This window comes from Crocodylus siamensis, chromosome 8 (assembly GCF_052110815.1).
Source record: "Crocodylus siamensis isolate JL-2025a chromosome 8, ASM5211081v1, whole genome shotgun sequence".
Classification (NCBI taxonomy): Eukaryota; Metazoa; Chordata; order Crocodylia; family Crocodylidae; genus Crocodylus; species Crocodylus siamensis.
In genome coordinates, this window is record NC_143402.1 from 10,931,670 (window position 1) to 10,953,210 (window position 21,541).

At 46.6% G+C, this 21,541-nt stretch overlaps 3 protein-coding genes and 1 non-coding gene across 5 annotated transcripts; 1 reads left to right on the forward strand and 3 right to left on the reverse strand.

The window, feature by feature from the left end:
- Positions 1–4,857: 4,857 nt before the first annotated feature.
- Positions 4,858–8,073, reverse strand: RPL39 (ribosomal protein L39). The gene is made up of 3 exons (XM_090060324.1): positions 7,765–8,073; positions 7,491–7,594; positions 4,858–5,196 (listed from the first exon to the last, which is right to left on the reverse strand). The coding sequence occupies exons 1-3, from the start codon at positions 8,071–8,073 to the stop codon at positions 5,148–5,150; spliced, it is 462 nt and encodes a 153-aa protein (XP_089916450.1). The 3' UTR covers positions 4,858–5,147.
- Positions 5,668–5,800, reverse strand: LOC149858078 (small nucleolar RNA SNORA69). Its single transcript, XR_016444041.1, has one exon. It is a non-coding gene; the product is annotated as a small nucleolar RNA SNORA69 (small nucleolar RNA).
- Positions 8,074–8,743: 670 nt separating the features above from the next.
- Positions 8,744–18,717, reverse strand: UPF3B (UPF3B regulator of nonsense mediated mRNA decay). Of its 2 annotated transcripts, none has more exons than XM_090060490.1 (10): positions 18,546–18,717; positions 16,865–16,971; positions 16,642–16,748; positions 15,809–15,907; positions 14,765–14,875; positions 14,454–14,497; positions 13,534–13,722; positions 12,838–12,980; positions 10,809–11,100; positions 8,744–9,816 (listed from the first exon to the last, which is right to left on the reverse strand). In XM_090060490.1, exons 1-10 carry the CDS (start codon positions 18,699–18,701, stop codon positions 9,673–9,675), a joined length of 1,392 nt encoding a protein of 463 aa, XP_089916616.1. In that variant the 5' UTR covers positions 18,702–18,717; the 3' UTR covers positions 8,744–9,672. The 2 variants fall into 2 exon arrangements, with proteins under 2 accessions (XP_089916616.1, XP_089916615.1); XM_090060489.1 differs by having other exon boundaries at positions 12,838–12,992.
- Positions 18,718–18,782: 65 nt separating this feature from the next.
- On the forward strand, positions 18,783–19,526 carry NDUFA1 (NADH:ubiquinone oxidoreductase subunit A1). The gene is made up of 3 exons (XM_090060492.1): positions 18,783–18,968; positions 19,048–19,137; positions 19,437–19,526. The coding sequence occupies exons 1-3, from the start codon at positions 18,867–18,869 to the stop codon at positions 19,455–19,457; spliced, it is 213 nt and encodes a 70-aa protein (XP_089916618.1). The 5' UTR covers positions 18,783–18,866; the 3' UTR covers positions 19,458–19,526.
- The last annotated feature ends 2,015 nt before the right edge of the window (positions 19,527–21,541 follow it).

The window sequence follows — 21,541 nt, forward strand, 5'->3', positions numbered from 1 at the left end:
CACCTTAAGAGGAGTGCAGCAATTCCCTGGTACAGTTTCCCTGACTGGTACAAAAATCATGACAAAATAATTAAGTAAATCAGGTTTGGGGACGGAAAGGTGCGGCTGATAGCACAAACAAAAACTATGCTTTTCCTAAACAGTTCTGATCTGAGTTACTCCCCATAGGAGTAAAAGGTGCTGCCGAGGAGGGGGGACATGGGATCATTACGGTGACGTGGTTCTCTGAGCAAGCACTGTAAACAAAGGCGAGAGGGAGATTTTACGCTGAAGGAGTTCCTGGTTCCTCTGGAACTCAAGCAAAGGCTCATTTGGCAGATCCCAGCCAGTCTTTAGCTTTGCCGAGGACTGAATCTCAGACAGCAGCTGCAAGAGTTCATCCAAAATGGATTGAAAAACCCAGTGACATGATGCTGAACAGGCCTCCCTCCCACTGCTAAAGGTATTTTTCCCTGTGGGTCTGGGGCCACATTCTGCACAGTCCCATTCTGGACTTCAAAAAAAGCAAAACCAGAGCTGCATTTACTCTGAGTGACATTACAACACACTTAAGCCTTGGACTTGTGAAGTAAAAAACACGCTGGAATCACAAGTTCCAGAGAAAGAATTCACAACGGACAGTATATCTCCATTTCCCTTGTTTATTCTGCTTCTGGGAACCCCACAGCACCTCGAGTGATCCCAGGTCTGGAAGTCTCAGTAGCATGTTTTATGTCTGTAGAACAGGGGCATCCAACTCACCGTTTGGGCTGGGAGAGTGGTACAGAGTCAGTCCATGAGCTGGATCAGTCCCATGGACCCTCCCAGCGCTGTAGGCCAGATCCAGCACATCTGCTGCCCACCCTGGCTGGTTGGAGTAGGTGAACTACCAGGCTGGTTGGAGCGGGCACTGTGGGTCCTGGGCCCTGCAGGCAGGGCTAGTCTGGTCCATGCTATGTGCAGCACGTGGGTCAGCTTTGGATCCAGCCCAGGGGCTATATCTTTGACACCCCGGTCTAGTGACTGAAATGAAAAAAAAAAAAAAGTCCTCACTTGTATTATCAGAGCCCTGGCTAAGATGAACACAACTCATTTACTTCTTGGCTTTTCACTACCACAGATACAGAGGGGTCACTTTCTAGTCCGTATTAAGACAGACTTTCAAAGCTGTCAGGGAGGTGCGGACACCTTATTTGCATTATCAATGTGGGAAATGGGTGCCTGAAATCTCTGCATCATTTTTTTAAACCTCAGCCCCAATTTCCTGGTGCTGCCCAAGGCTACCACAATCTCAATAACCTGGAAAGATGCTTAAAAAGCAAGACAAGCAACCACTGGAGTAACAGTTACCATTTAAACACAAACTTTCTCTAGTGGTTCAGGTTTTGCAAAAGTTTGGGGCTGTTTTCAATCACTTTTGCCTCTTGAAGTTGGGCTGTTGAACCAGGAGGAAGATTCAGTCTTTACAGTGCTTCCGGTAAATAAATATAATGTGTTATTTTACAGAAAATATAGCTTCCTGCTGGAAGTTACCAGTGACTGATTCAAATAAAACAGCAGCAGCAAAGAGAAAATAAATCAATTTAACCTCTTGCCTGGAGGGCCATTATCACACAGACTTTATAAAATGATTGTCTAGTTCCAAGCTCAAGCTGTAAATTGCCTCTGTCATCCAAGCCTTGATTGTCACAACCAGCAGCTTATGCTGTTGGATCTCATTTGCATTCACTGTTCATACCTGCAGTGGTTTAGGGAAGAGCATGGTTCTGGGTTGTTAGCTCTAAGAGGGCTGATTTTCAGCCTGAAGTCGCACATCATCAAGCTGCTTGCCTCAAAGAGCAGCACTTTCAGGAGTCATGCTTGTGAAGAGAGGGAAAAAAAAGACCCTTAAGATCCAGAGGAAATTTGGGCTATTGTGAGACAAGGCAGAGAGGGAATGCCATAAAGGGTCCTTTGTGTGTCTGGTGCTCAGACACAGCACTCCTGACACACTTCTTACAAAAGATGCCTTTAAAAACACAAGTAAGAATGCTTGCAGTATGTGGCCGCCTTGAAGCATTTCTCAAGGCCTCTAGCTCCTGTCCTGTGGCACATTGCACACTCGAGGAACTAGACTGTCAGACAGCCATAGGAAACTGCTGAAGGATATTACTGACGTGAAGGCTGCTACAGAAGGCTGGCCTCACTTTTCTTTGGTAACCGTTTTTTTTAAATGCCTTTGAAGGGAGACACAAGGCTCTTTCAGCAGTATCCTTTATTAAATCAAGTGTGCAGTTGATTACCCTTCCTCAGGTCTGAGCAAAAGGAAGAGGCTACTGTGCAAGACAACCAGCTGGTAAGCCCCCAAGTAAAACATGTGGCTTAATTCAGCTCACACAGCTCTGCTGCATTCACTCTGTTTCCCGTACTAAGGAAGTTAAAGCAAGGTCAGCTGCACCTGTTTGTCTGAGAAGTTACAAACAGCTCTGCAACCCCCACGGGGTGTGACACCAAGGTTTTGAAACCTCAGAAACAGCTTGCTACCCACCAAGGAAATGAACTGTAGCAGAGCCTGGCTTTCCCCATAAAAAGTGCCATGGGCTGGATTCAGTAGCAGGGCTTTGCCTCAGCCCCTTCAGAGGATTCAAAGCTGCAATAATGCCCGGCGCTAAGCAGAATACATGCCCTGCTCAAGCTGGTGTGGAGGAGTGGGTGAACTAAGTGCTGCCATTGACTCATAACCTCCCTGTTTGTATCCCTGCCAGAAAATCTCCTTGTAGTGTGCTCCTTGCATAAAAGGTGCTAGCTAATCTCTCAAGGTCTTAGTGCAGAATGCAAGTGTAAGGGATTTGGCATGTTTGTGTATTCCCTTATACTTGTCACTCCTCCATTCTTGGGTGTATCATAATTAAAAATGAATGTGGATTAATAACTAGCACCATCACTTAGCTGCTGACAGCTAAGCAAAGCAAAAGGTGGGGGTAGCCCTGAGTTTACCTAAAACACTAACTGGAAAGATAGCTCCTCTCCTTGCAGTCATCAACACAATCACATGCTCCATTTTAAATCTTGGGACTTACAGTGCTAAATCTGGCAACTGGAAAAGGAAACCATAACTAGGCCCGGTTTCCTTAACACATCCTCTTTATTTCAGAGTTAATGTTAATTTGCAAAGTGTATAGCTGTCATTTCTAGGGCGAGGGAAGGACAGGATAAGTACAAAATGAAAATAATTCCACTGTTTTAAGAGGAACCATCTGACAAAATTCTGTATATCTGGCACATACTCTTTTCTGATGAAGCTATAGTTTAGATGAACGCATGTGTTAAATCCAAACTGCCAACAGTCTTCCTTGGAAGCAGAAAAAAATGCTTCAGTGTAAAAATTCTCTCTTTTGACTCTTTCTCCTGTATTTATGTTTTAATCTTACAGGCAAACAACATGGGTATTGGTGTAGTTGGAATTATAGAATGTAACTTCCTAAAACCAACACATAATAAACAAGATTTTGATGATACCAATGAATACAGGTAAATATATATTTATCTAGACATCTCAGAAAATGGGTTTAGAATGGGTATATGAAATACCCTTCATAATACATTAACTGCAGATGTTTCTTCTCAATATTAGGCAAAAATGCTTTGTAATATGATGCCCTGAATTGATCCTAAGAGGATGGCAAGAGAATTCTTGGTGGCCACACGGAGCAGGAAAAGGAGGAATAGTCATAAATTGCACAAAGGAAACTTAGGTTAGACGTTAGGAAGAACTTCCTCACTTTGAAGGTAGTTAAACATTGCAACAAGCTACCTAAAGAGGCTGTGGACTCTTCATCCTTGGAAGTTTAAGAACAGGTTAAATACGCATAAATGTAGGATGTTTTTTAAAAGTGCTTTGAGCAGGGGGTTGGACTCACATCCCTTCCAACCCTACTTTATGTTTCTCTTGGGTCTGCAGCACAGAACTTGTTTAGCAGTGAAATGCTAAAAGCAGTGACTGAGCACATGCTGTTCTACCTTATTCTCTCCCTATGTTTGGCTTGTTTTATTTCTGGCAACTTGGAAAATATACAGTATCCCCCTGCAGAACTCACCCTCAGAACCTGCTTGAAGCTCTAGCATCAGCTGCATCTCTTCATGCCTAAGTACCTTTGAAAAATCTAGGTAGGCAAGGTTTTTTGGGTAGATGTAACCTTTTATTAGACCAACTAAATAGTTGGAAAAAAGTTCTTTGCAAGCTCTTGGGCACAAACACCCTTCTTCAGGCAGTGAGAGACTCCCTTAAAGGGGGTGTGTCCTCAAAAGCTTGCAAAGAAGTTTTTTCCAACTATTTAGTCGGTCTAATACCACATCTACCCAAAAAACCTTGCCCATGTCCTTAGACCAACACAGCTACAACCAACACTCCTTTGATAAAATCTAGCCCTTTGTGTACAAGAGTTGTCAAAATACATCATGATGACAAACCCATCCTAGCAGCTGTGAACATTAGTAAGCAGTATGCCAAAGGCAGGATGCGTACTGTAAAGATCACAGGGCAGAGTATCGGGCTGAGGACTATCTGGTGGGTTTTGTATGCATCACTGTTTCCAAAAGGTGGTGCTATTTTACCTATTCATAGGGGATCCTCTTCACATTCTGCAGGAGTAGCTGTCACAAGGGCAGCCATCTCTAAGTAGTTGCTCACCTTTTCTTTTAAAACCTGGGTTACGAGCTTTGCTTTTGTACAGTAAAGGTGGCGAAAGGGTACCAGAGGGGGATATTAGTTGTGTCTGCTGGTTGCAGGCAGTGAACAGAACTACTTTCCACAGTGATGAATGCTCCCGTAACAGCTCCTACTTTCCAGATTTATCCACTCCTCCATACACTGTGGTGTCTTAAATAAGGCCAGCCAAAACCATGAAAGCTCATATTTATTAACAAACCTGTAAAGATGCCATACAAATTCAGTCAATACATATATGAGCGTTGAACAAAAGAACACTAATAGAACACCAGGGCATCACTTTTCAGCTGTAACGGTTCCAAAATGCCACTGACCATCCTGTTTTGGGACTATTTTGTTTTTTAAAAAGTTGACAAGGTTCATGCCTTCAAAGTAGGTCAGTGGTGTTTTTTTTCTAGCAAGTTGTGGTCATTAACAGAGTGCTGTGCCATTAGAGTTCTCATTAGAGTGTCTCTTCTTTTCACAAGCCCAGCTTGGTCCTTCTCCAGTGTCTCCTTTTGGAGTTGTACCTAGAACAAAAGCGCATCATTAGTAAGCAAGGCACACTGGAGGCTCTGTATTACTGCTGACACAATAGCTGGCAGAATTCATCCAGCTGTAAGAAGCTTGACAACTTGCTAATTAAGTTGACAGAAAATAACTCAAATTCCATCTTTAAAGGAAGCGGAAGTGTGGAAGAGATTTTTAGATTAGAACCAGCATAAACAAACTCAGCGTTCTGAGAAGAGTCTAAGTTCCCAAGGAGGCACACCTGCACTGAGCCCGGGCACACAGGACACCACACCACTTTCAGGAAACCATGCATCTGAAGCTGGCAGCAACAGACTGGGGCATTAACGTAATCAGCAAGCAATACTATTTTTAGCAGAATAAAAACTCCCATTGCCAACTCTGGCACAAGAACACAAGAGTACTTCTCCCAGGAAATCCACTAGAGCATTCATTCAAAAACTAGTGTAATTAAGGCTATAAAATAACAGACTTGTACATGTTAAAGATTGATGGTTTCACCAAGGCATAGGTGAAATCAAAGACAACATTAACAGAATTACTCTCAGCAGGAAAAATGGCAGTACTCCCACAGAATGAAGCACTGTAATTGCAGCCTGCTTTGGCAAATGCTTTGGGCAGGGGACTAATTATTATCATGTACCAAGGGCTGGAAGACCAAACCAAATATTTTGCACTTATGATCAAGTAGCACAAAGCACATTAGTAACAGTAATCCTGAACAGCCCACACCACAGGCAGCAAGGTCCTGCTGCACCCATTTCACAAATGGGAATATTGAGGTACAGCAGAGTGGCTTTTAAAAGCAGAAAAGTTAGAAATAGTGCTACAAACCCAAACCAGCCATCTGGCTTCTTGCTTTCATCACAAATCCAACTCGGGGGGGAAACAAGTATGCTGGCAATGGAAGCCAGAACTAGCAAGAGCAGGCTTGATCTCCACAGGGCTGTAGTATGGTGACTATTTTTCTTCCACATGAGTCTTTTTTACTGAAGCAAAGCAAACCTCTAGGCTGGGGGCAACCCTACCAGGACAAGGTGCCTAAACTTACAGCTTAGTAACAGGGACAAGCAAGTAAAATGGGACTATTGAAAGGAAACGAAGTGACCAGTGTTTAATTCAGTGGGGGCCAAGTTTTGTAGCACACTTGGCAGAAATTAGCCCTGCACCCTCCCCTACCCCAACTGCTGCTCTGCTTTTTGCTCCTGCCCTATCTGCCACCATGCTGCCTGTCCTCTCCCTAATCTCCTGCGTGCCACAGGCTACCCATCCCTTGTTTAACCTAATGGCTCCCCAGCATCTCCTGAACCATCTGTTTTACCCTCTGCCTGTCTGGAGTAACAAGTGGTCTTAAGATGCACCCATCTCCTTGGCAAAGCTCCTAGCTGCTGATCAGGAAGCACAGAATGGATGAGTACACCAGACGGGAGGCCAAAACCCCAGAGATCACTTCTGCACATGGCTTAAAGATAAACAGTGGGGCCTTCCCCCACTCCACAGAGGGCTGAATACAGATCTGCATCCACACTGGAGCTGCAAAGATGCACCTGCAGCACTAGGCCAGGCAAGTGAGGGAGGAACACGCACCAAATGTACCAACTAGAAGGTTTTCACTTGTTTTTAATCATGCATCTCAACTGACACTCGCCATTTACTGACACAGCAAGGCTTGTGCTCGCAAACGAGAGCCATCAGCCACTTCCATCAACAGGTATCTCGATTGTAGCCATGTTAGAGGCAGAAAGAATCAAATCTTGTAACAGAGATGATATCTTTTATTAGACCAACTAGACACTTGCTGTTGTTTTTTATATACACATATATTTTTCTGGGCGGGGGGGCAAACATCTAGGTGGTCTTGTAAGAGAGATCGCTTCCATTGACAAGACTCAGAGCTACAAATCCTCTGCCCTTGCATCCCTCCTTCAGCAGCCCCTCAGTGCCATGCACTGTTCACTTTAGGCTGCAGCAATGGTTAATCCCGGGAAGCCGAGCCCTTTCAAGGGGCATGAGACGGGAAAGATCTAGGACGGGGGCAAGTGGCGCAGTCCTGCCAACCAGCTCTCGACGCCTGCGGCAAGCTGGACGTGGCAGCCGAGTCCCACGCAGCTCTGGCTGCAGGCTGGTGCAGCAGAAGGCTCTCCCTAAAAGGGTGCCCCCTACGCCAGCGACTCCACAGAGCCGGCCAGCACTCCCAGCCACAGGGGTGCAGCGTGAGACATCGTGCCCCATGGTGCTTCCCCACGCGGGGCACTGCTCGCCCCGGGCCTGCCCCAGCCCCAGCGCCTCCTACCTGATCTTGTTGCCCGTCTTCATGCGGATCCACTGCGGGATGGGCCGGTTCTGCTTCTGCTTCTTGGCCAGGAACCGCTTGATTTTGAAGGTCTTGTGGGACGACTGAGTGGCGGAGGGGGGGGGAGAGAGAGAGAGAGGGGGGCTGGAGCACCTGCTGCCTCCCACGCCGCGCGCGCCCGCCGCCCCACGCCCATACCGCCCCCGCCTGCCCGCGCCGAGCCGCCGCGCTCGGGCGCAGCCTCCCGGCGGAGGATGGCGGCAGATTACCCTACCATGGTGCGGCGCGCGCGTCCTCGGCGCAATGGCGGCGCGGCGAGAGGAAGTGCGGGCGGGCGGGCGCGGGGGCTGATGGGAGTCGGGGGGCGGGGCCGCCCGGCCGGGACAGCGGCGCCTAGCGGCCCCTCGGCTCCCTGCACCGCAGTGCCCGGCCGGAGGCGGCCGCTGCCGCAGCGCCCTCTGCAGGCCTGCGCGGGGCGAGCCGGCTTCGCCGGTGGTCTCCCCGTCACGCCCCCCGCTCCGGGAGCGCGGCCTGGATCCCCGCCCGGCCGCCGGGCTGCGTGGCTTGGCGCCTGAATCTGCATGCAGCGGGCTGCTCCTAATGCACGCCCTGGTTTCCGCACACCCGGCTTGCCACCAAAACACAGTAGCCTGCCCACGACTAAAGCGGATGTTCCAGCACCAGGAAGGGTGAACCAAATGAGACTCCAACGCTAGTTGGTAACGGTAATTAACCACCTTCGCTGTGTCTGGTTCCTACCTTGAATTTGCCTGGCTTCCACCCATTGTTTTGTATTACGTATTTTTTATTATATCTTCGCCCTTACGCTACGTCTAAAAAGGAGAGCTTTGGACTGTTATGGTTAGTAAGCATCATCAGAAAGTACTGAGAAGCAGCTGTGGTCTATGCCTAGCACAGGTAATATTACATCAGTTTTCTTCCTTTGCATCGCTACAGATACATCTGGGAAAACAAGGGAAGCAAACTTGTCTCCACTTTATGGCAGTCAGGGTACAATGAAGCAGTAGAACAGACAAGCAGCCTTCTCCAGCTTGGTTTAAGCTTTCTTTGTTCTCGCTCAGTACAACTTCCAGCTAAATACAAAGGAAATTTTGAAGGAGATCATCCTATTGATAACTCATGACAAGTTTAACCCACATTTTACCATCAGGGAAACTTCTGATATGGCACATATACAGCTCATGACATAAAGCCAGCTCTATGCAACATGCAAGATGAGAAGTCAAAAGTAGTTTCAGTGTTTTTCTCACAGTTTTTATTGGTTTTAGTACAAAATAACTATGGCTAAAATTTGCTAGCACAAAAGGAGCCACTAGTGATAACGTTTCTTTTCTGGGCTGTGACATAACACTCCAGTGCATCTAGAAAGAGGAAGCACAGACTGAAATGGCAAGAGTTTCCTACTTTTTAAAGACACAGAAAACAAAAGGGAATGCTTGAGAAAAGAATCAAATACTCTCTACAGCTAGAGCTGAATAGAAATAAACATTGCTTCAGGGTTTGTCAAGAAGTATCCTGCATTAACCAACTCCATACACTTCAACCTCTTAGATCATCAATTTCTGTTGCTTCCCTAACTGAAAGCATCAGCAGAAGCCTCGCTCCTTTCCAAACTTCCTACAGGGTCTTGTTCCTTGAGTATGGTTCCCTGGACCACCACCGACAACCATAGTCCAAGAACCTCCAAGAATTATGCTATTTATTAGTTAACTATTGTGGTCCAGGCACAAGCCCCACACAGCATAGCAATATAGGAGGTCAGCTTGCTCTACTTATAAAAGTGCATCAAAAACAGGTCTCGTAACTGCTCAACCAAAAATGAAAAAAAAAGAAAGCTCCACTTGTAGATCCGGGTGTCAACCTCCTGACTGCAACTCATGTTTATCAATATACTTAAGGCCACAAATCACTCCCACTTTCAAGTGTTTTCTTCTCCCCTATTCTCTTATGCTGTAAAAATAAATCTGGGCAACTGAAAATACAAATGAGAATGCATTTCAAGGTCTGAATCTGCAACTGAGGTTCTTGAACCAGAAACATCCAACAGCATGAAGCCCCCTTTTCATCCTTCATTCCTTCTCCTCTTTGAAGGCACTTCTGGATTGCGTAGACATCCTCTTTGGCTGCGCGGATAGACAGAACACATAAGGCCATGTGCTAATCACTCCTCTTTTGTGTTACTGGTCTCGCTTTCCTGTTTTTTATCTGTTCCCTGATCTGAAGGTTTTGCAGCACTGTCTTCATACTGACAAAGTCGACTTCGGCTTCGGGCTCCTGGCTGGTATAGCTGCATTGCTGGACGATCCTGAAACACACCAGAACATAAATAGATTGTCAAAACAGCCAAGGCACCACCGTCATTCTTATAGCCTTGACAGGATGAGGTCAGTAACACTGCAAGAGCCAGACCACTTCAGACTACTTAGAAGACTATTAATTATTCAAAGCACAGCTGAGGTACAAGCTGAATGGCACAGATGGTACGCCCAGGATGCCTACACTCTTTGCATCTCACTGTTTCAACAAACTGGAAGTGTTCACACAAAGATGACTTCTTAAAAGATGCTCAGTTTGACTTGTATCCAGATGTCAAAGCTTTTCCCAAAAAATTTACACTCTGCTTTTCTTCCTCAATAATAAAAACTTTTAGATGGGACATGAAACAGTTGCATAGAGGCTGCAAAATAGATTTATTTACATCTGGTCTAGACCTGTTACTCTTGAGGGCAGGAAAAAATGCTTTAGGGCTATTTTGCATAGTGACTGCATGCAGCTTAGCACAGGAACTGCATAGCTTAGCAGTTCTCCTAGTTCTACCAGAGCGGCTTCTGCACAGTGCTTTGGAGAATCCTTAAGAGAGCCAGCAGTTTATTGCATCACTAGATCACTTCTGAAAATTTATTTTCTGCCATGAACCTACTTGCAGCATCAGCAAGAATGCGGTCCTACATTACTGATTCTCTGCTGGCACCTAGAAGATTAAAAGCTGACATTTATCTGCTGGTAAAAGTTAGAAAATATTGATCGATTTTTTTTTCTGTTTAGGACTTGGCCAATAATATGTGGACTCATATTCATTTCCTATGAAGTGGCAAGACATTCTCCAAGATCAAGTTCAGCTTAGCAGTGTCAAGGCTGACAGAGTCTACCATATATTCCCTATGCTTCATGGAAAACCTTATAGTTAATAATTATATAAAGGAGAAAAAGTTTCTAAGGAGAGAAATAGATCCAGCCTTCCCTTGAGGAGTGTTTGTCATAAAATGCACACACTGGATGTTAGAAAAGACCCAGCACCTTGTTTCTGATCCGATCTCTCTTAATTGAATCCTCCTTTTTGTCATCTTTGGTTGCTCTCTCAAATTTATCGGGATTACTTGCAAAGTCCATAAGATCACTTTTCTTTCCTTTCTCTCTGAACGAGTCTCTCTCCTTCTTCACCTCTTCCTCTTTTCTTCTGAAAACCTTCTCTCTATCAAAGCGCTCTTTCTGTCTGCGGCGGTCATCATCTTGGCGCCTCAGTTTTTCTCGGTCTCTCTCAAGGTCTCTATCCCGGTCCCTGTAGTCTTTTCCACACTCATCTTCGGACCTGGATAAAAGAAAAACAAAAACAAAAAACCAAAGCCAGATAATGAAGTTAAAAAAGATCCAATAATCCAGGATCTGGGTTTTGTTTCTACTCCCCATGGGGGGGGGGGGGAAAAAAAAAAAGAGGAGAAAGCTGCAGATTTTACCCTTTACTGGAAGCAAACACGGATTTCTCATTTTACCAGAGAAACCCATAGATTTTGCAGTTTTGCAATGAGCTCTCTGCAGGCTGGCAGAGCTCCAGCCTGCAAGGGGAGCCATGTGCATGTACATGGCTGCCAGGTACCCTGGAGAGAAGCTCCCGCAGGTGAGCGAGGGGCAGTGGGGAGGAAATCCCTGTGTGGACCTGCTGTTCCCTGCAGCACTAGGCTGCACACACCAGGCTACAGGGGCCCTGGGGGAGGCTACCACGGCAGGAGCCCAAGCCCATAGAGGGCAGCCTGCACCTACCTCCACCCCACGCACAGATCTGGGGGGCACAGGTTCCCTCAGGCCTCCCGGAAACACGGGCAGCAGTGGGAAGCTACCCCCCCACCCCACCTCACCCAAGCCCACAGTAGGCAGGTGGAAGCTGGGCTCTGGTCCACTGCAGCAGCTGCTGCCTCCTCTGGGGGGCAGGGGTCCCTGGCCCCGTAGCCCTGGCAGCTGGGGATTCCCTCCAGCAGGGCTGGAGGTGGCAGAGGGCCCAAGCAGGGCCTGGGAGGGGTGGAAATAACAGGCTTTTCATTTTAAGTCATGGGATTTAAAAAAAAATAAAAAAAATTGAGAATTCTTTTCGTCAGGGAATTGGCAATTATATACAAATTTTAAAAATCAGGGAAAACCAGGATTCCTGCTGATAATTAAAATGGAGTGCTACAGCTGCAAATCTGCACCAGTATTACTAGATATTAACGGTCTAAAATGTACAAGTTAGCATCTGGAAAGCCCAGTCATATCCGGGAAAATCTAATGGGAGGGGGAGAAGTGGTGGAGGGGAAGTGAGGAAAAAAAAATAAGAGTAGCATATCATGCTTTATAATGAAGGCAGCAATGGGCAGGACCATGAGTTAGAAAATCCCATATCTGTCTAGTGCCCTCTGTGGCTCTGGAAGTCACTTAAACCTTTCTGCACCTCAGTTCCTGAACTCACGGGAGAACTGACAGATTCATATATCATTGGGGAGTGTTGTAAGCTTAATTAATGCTGTAGCTGGCCTTCACTCTGACCTTTATGGAGGCATACATGATCTGGAACCCAGGAACTGTTCTGACCCTTCTCTTGTCCACCCTGTGCTGCTAACTCTCTAGCTGCAGGGGCAGAGCCTGCAGCCCCCTGCCATTTCTCTTCAGAGGCAGCAGAGGAAAGAACACTTGCTGGAAAATACAAAACAGCTCCTATTGCTCCAAGAAGCTGCTATAAAATTGGTGCAGATCATGGACTACACAGAGGTGGTTTATACCCCTTTAACCCAGGCCTCAGACAGACAGGGTGGGGTCTCTCCTCCTGTAAAGACTGCAGTTAGTAGAAAGCATCAGACTGCCCATGAGTTAAACACAGATAATGTCTTTGATTTCCAAATTACTGTATTATGGGTCAAGCCTGGGAACACTACCCCACACAAATTATATCAGAACTGGGGGGGTGGTCCTGGTGCTGCTCTGGGAACTCTAATGATAAGGAAACATAAGCACTATGTACTCTAGAAACAAGCCTTGTTCCAAGTCACACATGCTGCATATGCACTGGAGAACTTACTTTTTTGCCTTTTCCTCTTTTGCCTCTCCGTCAGATCGTTTGGCTGATGCAGTACTTAGGGTAGCGATGTTTTTTTCCTCCCTCTCTTTTTCCAGTTTCTTGGACTTTTCCTTTCTCTCCAAATCGCGTTCATCTCTCTCCGGCTTTTTAAGTAGCTACGTACAAAATGCAAAATTTATTTTCTTAAAAAACACCTTGCAATCCTACACTGCTCTGCGTTATAGCTCAACTACTGTAAGTTGAACTAAAATCTATGTCATGCAAGATGTATGCATTCTTGTGACTACCTACCCATCACACTCCAGACTCACAGGTTGTGCTGTCTACAGAGGAAGTTGTGACCCAGCTGCACAATAGCATTTGTTTTCAATTTGAAGAAAAAGAAAAGTTCAAACCAGAAATCATACACACAACCAAGACCCAAGCTCATATGTTTTGGGAAAAAGGAAACACATGCTTAAGTCACACCATGCAAACTCTTCATATTTATCAAGACACAGGAAATAACAAATATAGCACGAAAATCCTCAGTATATTTAAAATAAGCTCGAATGTTATGAAATTGGAATCACCAACAACTACTAAATTCTATTTTATTTTTAGGTTAATATAAGGCATACACTTTTAGAGATGCTGTAAGGCAGGTTCCATATGGGATGGGGGAGAAATTCTCTCTAATAATTCAACGTCCTATACCTTAATCTTTGGTTCATCTTTTGATTTGTCCCTTTCTTTCTCTGGAAATCTTTCTACTTTCTTCAATTTCTCTGCTTCTTTTCTTTTCCTTCTCTCCTCCTCTTTCCACTTTCTTCTTTCTTCTTCTCTTTGTCTTTTTCTTTCCAGTTCTCTCCTTCTCCTCTCCTCTCTCTTTTCTTCTCTCAGTCTCTGAAGTGGGAAAGAAAAGGAAATGGGATATGAAGTGAAAATTCCTTTTAAAATGTCCACAAATGATAGAAAAATTCTTCAAAATATACCAATATAAAACCTGTATCTAACTCTTAAGGAATGGTAAACTTCAGTAACATTACTACCTAAAACTTGAAAAATTGTAGGGTCAAGGTTCGAGAGAAAGTAACTGATAAACTTGGATTTTAAGCTGAAAGATCACCCATACCCTATTATGACTTCCCCACCATTAAGAATTAAATACAAAATTACTGTAGGTTTCTAGGGAAAAAAAAGAAAATTCAGATATAAAACAGAATCTGATTGGCCAGTTGCACAGTTGCACTTAACTAGGCATGGTATTTCACTGCAACCAAGACTGCTTTGGTAAGTCTAGTCATTCACAGCATAGTCTGAGGTGAATACTTTAGCAATTTGAAAATGGCTTCTGAACAGTTTAAAAGTTATAACAACTAACTGGGTCTCCCAAAATATTACACCCTATTTCCAAATAAAATCATTAGATTAAGAGCCTGTGCCCACTACATTTTTTGCCTGCTAACAAGCTTGTACAGCAGAAGTAGGGCTATAGTTGGCCTACACACAGCACTGCCATCCATCTTGAACCCCCCCAAAAACGCTAAAATTATGAAGACACCACTGTGTATACACAATTTCTGTAGAAGCAAGGAAGAAAAAAATTCTATGTAGAATATATAGAAAAATCCTACCTGCTTATTTTTCAAGAAGTTCAGAAGAGGAGTTGTTCTTTTAGCTTAAAGGGGAAAAAAATCCAAAAAGTAAATACTGTGTCTTATCAAAAACCTTATATCTGTACATAGAACCATGAGGTAGATGAGAGACCTATCATTTTAAGCAGTCCAAGACTTTCATGATACTAACTCTAAAAAAAAAAAAAAAAAAAAAAATGAATACAGAATACTCAACATACAAGAGTTGCAAACTCAGGAAATACTGCACCATGTAGATCTTTCCATGCTCTAGAAAGAGGTTCATGTCTACAAGCTAGTAGTTTTCATACCTATTAGCTCTTTGTTTCTTGCTTCTATTTCCTCCAGTAGCGTTTCAGGAGTAGATGTTAATTTTTCATCATCTGCACTGTAACTTTCCAAAAACTTCTTATACTCTGGGTCTGGGGAGAGAGATTGACGAGTCATAAAATACACATGCATGCCCTCTACTGGAAGTCTGCAATGGACATTTTGCATTTTCTTTAACACAGTTCTTCAATAAACTACAGCCCCGTATTTCTTCTATTAGCCAAGTTAAATTGTACACTCTGAGACAGCAACCACACTTCCTCTTATGTTTAGTAAATTATGCAATTAATTGCAACTCTAATGCAAAATTTCAACTTCTTTATACAGTATAACCTTATAAATCCAGCATCTTTGGGTCTTATCACCTGTTGGAAATTTGAAAATTCAGGATTTTTGAAACACGGAAAGCGCGTAACTTGGTGCTACCTGTCCGGCTGGACACAGGAAGGAAGCTTGCATGCGGCGGCTGTCACTACCATCCACTACCCTGTGTCGCCACTCATATGGCTGCTGCTACTCTTGCCCCCCACTGGTCCGCAACTGGCTGCAGGGGGTACACTGGTCAAAAAAGGTTGAAAACCCCCAATGTAGTGTATTTTTAAAAAGTGCTGGATTTTTGAAAAACGAATGTGAGGTTATACTCTACCATGATTTCCGTATTAAGCTAATTGTGTTTTTAGTTTACAGTTGCCTGCTTTTCTGCTAGTGCACTGAGCTTAGAGAAACTTTTGAGACAAACGCCACCTTTTCACTGCCTGCCTGCATATTGTTTAATACAAAGGGATCATGACCTTTAATTGCAGCCATGAGGCACCACAGTAACACTTCTGAAGACATTTTGGAGAATATTTTTTTCCACAAGTTACGTATCATACTTGTTAAGTTTAAAGTTTGCAAGCATTCTCTTGTGATGCTAATGTTACATAGTAAAAAAAAAATTCACATTTTTGCTGTAAGATGGTTCTGCCTCATGTATATCCAGCAGCTTATAAACACACACAAACAAACAACCCTAGCTGTTATACCATCGTCAATAGTCCCAGTTTTGGCATCCTTTTTCTTACTCTTCTTTTTTGCAGCTTTTTGGAATGGTGCAAATTCCACTATGGCAGCATATTCCTGACCTGTTATACATGGAAAAGAAAAAACCCAGAAATAAAAAACACACAATTACTTAAATATCTGCCACTATTTTACATTAGGATAGATGCTTACAAGAAACAGGCAACCCTAGAACATCTAACTAGATATTTCATTTACAGACTGTAAACAGAATACATTGAAAAACAGCATTATATGAATGCTAAATTTGCAAAGACTAGCACTCAGAAGTGTTAGTAGTAAGGATGCCCATCAAATTTCATATTTATGCATTATGGTCATGCCCCATTTTCCCCCTGTACTACTTCATTCGTTGTGCAAACAGAAGGTGATATTTTAAAAGTAATGGTGGAGAAAAAAAATAATCCATAATCTTGACAATATCCGGTAGAATGTAACATCCATGCGTAATAGCCCAAATCTTTTTTCAAGGTTTCTTCTGAATGGCAAGCATATTAAGTTGCATAGATTCAGTATATTACTGCATAAAGATTACATGAATTACTGGGGTTCAAAGCCACAGAAAATGTATGCATTTCAAAAGTGATGCCTGGACCTATGAAAGGGCTAAAGCATGATAATTAAGCTTTCATTTACTGCAGGGTAAGAATGACCAGGCAGGTAACTGCTGTAAAGGAAATGATACAGAGTAAATAATCTGTTTCCTCTTTTACCTCAGCGTAACTATGTTTCACCTAATGCCACTGATATACAAGTCAAAAGATATTAAGTATATAACCACATTTTGAGTACTTGCCTTTGTGATCAACAAAAACATAACCGTCAAAACGATCCCTGAATAGTACTATGTCTTCTTGGTTTTTAAAGTTGATGTATGCTCGGGAAAACATGTGAGGATACAAACTGCAAGAGACAAGAACAAGCAACATGAGGGGAAACTAAGCTGGACAGAATTGCTGATTAGTCTAGTTATATGAAAACAAAACAACCCTCCCACCTCAAACCCAAACTTTATGCACCTGGAATCATTGGCAAAGAATTCAAAATAGTCATGTTCAGGCAGAGGCTGAAGATGTTCCTCGAGCTGCTCCTTGGTCAGACTGGGAGGCAAGCGCCGAATTACAACCTGACCCAGGGATGCCGGGGGGGGGGGGGGGGGGGGGGGGGGTTAAGGGGGGGGTGAGGGTGGGAAGAGAGGGAAACAAAAGAGACAGGGTAAGAAGATAATGCCATCTCCCCTCCGTTTCTACTGAGCTCATTACCCAAGATGTTGGATGATAACAAAACCATGGTCCACGCAAGGCTTGGGGGAAATGTCCTGCGGCAGCAGCCTCAGGCAACGTCCATAACTGAGGCCCCTGCCACACATTAGATCGTAATAACTGCCGTTTCCTGGACTAGACCATAGGTCCCTCTTGCCCAGTCTTCTGTGTCACACCCATTAGTGACCTCACTCTTCTGGCAGGCTTATAATAAGACTTAGTGGGCCTAGGCCAGGGGCAGGCAATGTCTGGCTTGTGGGCCGGACCCAGCTGGCAGTGGACTCCATTTCCCAGCAGCCCCTGCCCACGTGGCTGGGGCTGGTCTCCAGAGGCTCCAGCTGCTGACTATGATAGTGCAAGGCTGAGGTTGCCATGGAGACCGGCCCCAGCTGAGCTGGCAGGGCATGAGGCAGAGCAGGGCAAGGGGCTGCTCCAGAGCTCCTGGGATCTTGCAGTGGGGGCAGCTCAGTCCGGGGCCAGCTGCCACCCACATGCTCCAGGCAGGGGTGTGCAGGCAGTAGATACCGGCTCTGCCCTGGCTCCTTCCAACGGTGACAGCCACGTCCCGAGCCGGGGCAGAGCCACAATCCGCTACCTGCACACCCCTGCCCACAGTGTGCAGATGGCAGATTGCAGCTCTGCCCTGGCCCCGGACCAAGCTACCCTGGCCACAAGATCCCAGCGGCTCCAGAGCAGCCCCCTGCCCCGCTGTGCACCCTGCCAGTGCAGCTGAGGCTGGTCTCCATGGCAACCCCAGCCTTGTGCCATCACAGCTGCTGAGGTCTCCACAGGGACCGGCCCCAGCCACGTGGGCAGGGGCTGCTGGGAAACGGAGCCCAGCTGCTGGGCAGATCCACCATGTCACCCATCCCTGCCCCAGGCTCGTGCCCAACAGCACAACAAATAGGCCTGCGTCACACCGGTGCAGACAGCAGATGCCAAAAGGCAGAGCAACGGCCCGACCAGGGCTTGTTCCACTCCTCCTCTTGCGCACGGCCGCCGGCAGTGGGGGTCGAGGAGGTTCTGACTCAGAAGCCAGGGCCCTCACACCTGCGCTCAACCGCTCCGTCACGCGAGTCCCCAGGGAAGCGCGCAATAAACGCAGCCTGGCCACACGCACTGCGCAACCCCCTGGCAAAAGCATGCGATAAACGGAGACCACGTTCCCCAATGAGACGTGCAATAAGCGCAGCCCGGCCACGTACGTCACGCGGTTCTTCAGCGAAGCGTGTAATAAACACAGCCCGGCAGCATACGCCATGCAATTCTTCAGAGAACCGCGCTATATACGCAGCCCGGCCGCACTCATGACACAACTCCCCAGTGAAGCGCGCGATAACCGAGGCCGGTGACACGCCATCAAGCCCCCCCCCAGCTGCAGGCAGAGCCGCCCCTTGGGGCGGGCGCGCGGGCGACAAGGCCGCGGTCCCGGCCGCACCTTGCTGAGCGTCTCCTTCTTCTCCTTGGGCCGCTCGGCGTCGGGCGCGGGGGGCGGCGCGGCGGGCGGCGCAAGGGCCCCACGCTTCTCCTTAGGCCTGGTGTTCTCCTTGTCCTCCTTCATCGCGCCGGTCCGGCCACGCCCCCGCGCGCCCATTGGCCGCCGCCGCTCTCGCGGGATTCTCCGAGGGAGGAGTCCCGGCATGCAGCGCGACGCCGCAGCCCGGCGGAGCCAATCGGGCTGCTCCGCGCGGGGCCTGCTGGGTCGCGCGGTGCATCGTGGGGTGGCGGCGGCTGTGCTGGTGACGGGCGGGACGCAGCGATGTGGTACGAGATCCTGCCCTTCGCGGGCATGACGTGGCTGTGCCTGGTGACTCCCGGCATCTCGCTCATCTACTTCTACCGCTACGCCAATGGCGGCAAGGTGGGGCTGGGGCTGGGGCTGGGGCTGGGGGCGGGCATGGGCGGGCGGCACAGCTCAGCCCTGCCCTCTGCGTGCACAGGAGAAGCGGCTGGCGCGGGTCCCCTTCGAGTGGACGCTGATGGAGCGGGACCGCTACGTGTCGGGTGTGAACACGTACCACCACAGCAAGGCAAGTGCTCCATGTCACCCCTGCCTGCCGCGAGGCCGCTTCTTCGCCCTCCCCCTTTAGGTCCTTTCAAAACTGTCCCTCGGAGCAAGCGCACGGCGTGTGCAGACCTATGGGGGGGCCTAGTCGGGGAGGATCCCTCCCGGAGCAGGGGCCTGGGCTACACAAATGAGCCCAACTTGTACACAGTCCCATGGATTTATTGGGATTGGTGATTTGAGTGAAAGTAGCAAATGGGTGCGCAGGGAAGGGGGGCGGGATGTGTCATTGGGAGGCTTCACATATTTTCTTCTGTTTTGCAGGGGTTGGAGAACATAGACTAAGAAATGAGCTTCTTGACAGAAGAACCATAAAATGCAGTATCGTTCTAATAAATACACGTGTCTACATGAGGTGGTGTGTTTTATATGTTGTATGCAAACCTATGGACAGGAATCAGTCTTTGCGCTTGTGGCCATGATGTTTTCAAAAGAGGAGGCGGAAGTATCGCATCTGTTCATAAGCCTTGCAGAATAGGTGTGCGAGGTCTTATGGAAGAAAAGGATGCGCAGGGGAAAGAGACTACGGAGTTTGTATTGTAAATGTTCTTCTAGCTGACAACTTCTTCAAGAGGAGACTAAGACAGTCATTTTGCTGGGGTCATCTGAGCCCAGTTATCTTTCCTGCGTGGTGCAGGCGGCTGGACCCAATGATCTTCTGAGGTCTCTTCCAGCCTTACAGTCTGTCTGTGACATGTTTGCCACACGTTAGTGGAGGATAAGATTGCTAAGAAAGAGATATAGGCATAAACTAATTAATTCTCTTCTGCTACAGTTTTAACAGGCAATTAAACCAATGTTAACTCAACCTTCCCCTCCCCCCCCCAAAAAAAACAAGCTTTATTGATGCTGTAATGCTGATAAAAGCCAGGAGTTTTGACTTGTAACAAGTATTGGCTTCTGATTTGTACACTAATTGCCAAGTATGATCTAAGCAACTGTAGATCCTCCATATTGAAAAGGGGAAGTTGGCATGAATGCATCCTGCAGCAGGGAAGGCATTGCTTGTTTTAGTTGAATACATGAAATGATTACACCTCTGAGAAATTCTGGAGTACAGCTTTACTTACTAATGTGAATGTATTACTAGCCTGCACAAAGCTGAGGAACAAAAGTGGGAGTATAGCATAGTCTAGGTCAGGGGGCAGCAATTCTTTGGCTATAATGCTAAAAACACCCCACTCCAGACCCATGCCTCAAGTTGGCGTGCCAGGGGCAAACTATGGGGGAGCTGCAAGGAGCCCAATCCTTATTGCTGGAGGTGGCTGCATGTGTACCCCCAGGCAGACAGCAGAGGAGGGGCCAGGGTTACGCTGCCCTGGCCCCTTCCCCACCCTGTGCCCCTAGGTGTGTGTGCAGTTGCCATCAGCATGGAGCCAGTGCCAGTGCTCTGGAGCCTAGCACAGCTGTTTGCAAACTGCCTGCTGCCTACTGCAGCTGCCCAGAGCCCAGGCTGGAGGAGGGCTGCAACCAACTGCACTGGGCTCCATGGCAGTGGCTGGTGCACATGCACCTCCAGGGGAGTGGCAGAGCTCCGGGCTCTAGGCAGCTGCAGCAGCTGGTGGGCAGGCTACAGACAGCTGCACTGGGTTGTGGGGCACCATCACTAGTGCTGGAAGGGCCAGGATTATGCTGCCCCAGGCCCCTCCCCCACTATCTGCCTTGAGGTTTGTGTGCACCTGCCACAGAGGCTCCAGAGCCCAGTGCAGCTGTTTGCAGCCTCCTGGCTGCAAGCAGCTCAGGCTCCATGGTCAGCTGCAGATGCACAGAGCCTGGGCTGGCTGTGGCATGCCCAGCAAAATGGCCTCACATACCATGCTCTGGCACAGGCGCCAGGGGTTGGTGACCCCTGATCTAGGCAATACGACTGATGTCTGTCTTATTACAACAGGTATCTTCATGGATTACACTCTAATATGTCTCGTTTCACACCCCTTTTTTTAAACAAAACATACAGCAGTGTAGTGATACTCTTAGCATTCATCTGCTCAGACACATTCTGCTCAAAGACAGAAAGTGGTGATCTTGTAACATTTATTATTCTCAGACTGAAGTTAAAAATCACTCTACTGATTTTATTTCTTAGCAAGCCTGATTCCTGGATGCTTGGAAATTTCACTAGGGCTTCTTGCCACTCAACCTTAACCGTAGATCCAGTTTACACACTGGTTAAGTATTGTTATAATTATTTTGGTGGTGGGTTTAACCAACACAGTTAAACTTATTCTTTCACATAGCACTATGATGTTCCTAGGGTGATCATGGAAAAAGTTAAACAAGTCCACATTAGGAGATTCTATAATAGAGCTTTGGTACAACTTTTACATGTAGCTGAGGCCTTAAAAAGTGTATTTATTATAGAAGCAATT

Excerpts from the sequence above, each read along its gene's own strand:
- RPL39 (XM_090060324.1), bottom strand. The coding sequence starts at position 8,073 with ATGCAGATTCAGGCGCCAAGCCACGCAGCCCGGCGGCCGGGCGGGGAT. Across the intron at positions 7,595-7,764 it reads GACGCGCGCGCCGCACCATG|TCGTCCCACAAGACCTTCAA; the intron begins GTAGGGTAATCT and ends TCCGCCACTCAG. Across the intron at positions 5,197-7,490 it reads AAGACGGGCAACAAGATCAG|GTACAACTCCAAAAGGAGAC; the intron begins GTAGGAGGCGCT and ends CTTTTGTTCTAG.
- UPF3B (XM_090060489.1), bottom strand. The coding sequence starts at position 18,701 with ATGGGCGCGCGGGGGCGTGGCCGGACCGGCGCGATGAAGGAGGACAAG. Across the intron at positions 16,972-18,545 it reads AGAAGGAGACGCTCAGCAAG|GTTGTAATTCGGCGCTTGCC; the intron begins GTGCGGCCGGGA and ends TCCCTGGGTCAG. Across the intron at positions 13,723-14,453 it reads ACTTCTTGAAAAATAAGCAG|AGACTGAGAGAAGAAAAGAG; the intron begins GTAGGATTTTTC and ends TTCCCACTTCAG.
- NDUFA1 (XM_090060492.1), top strand. The coding sequence starts at position 18,867 with ATGTGGTACGAGATCCTGCCCTTCGCGGGCATGACGTGGCTGTGCCTG. Across the intron at positions 18,969-19,047 it reads GCTACGCCAATGGCGGCAAG|GAGAAGCGGCTGGCGCGGGT; the intron begins GTGGGGCTGGGG and ends CTGCGTGCACAG. Across the intron at positions 19,138-19,436 it reads ACACGTACCACCACAGCAAG|GGGTTGGAGAACATAGACTA; the intron begins GCAAGTGCTCCA and ends TCTGTTTTGCAG.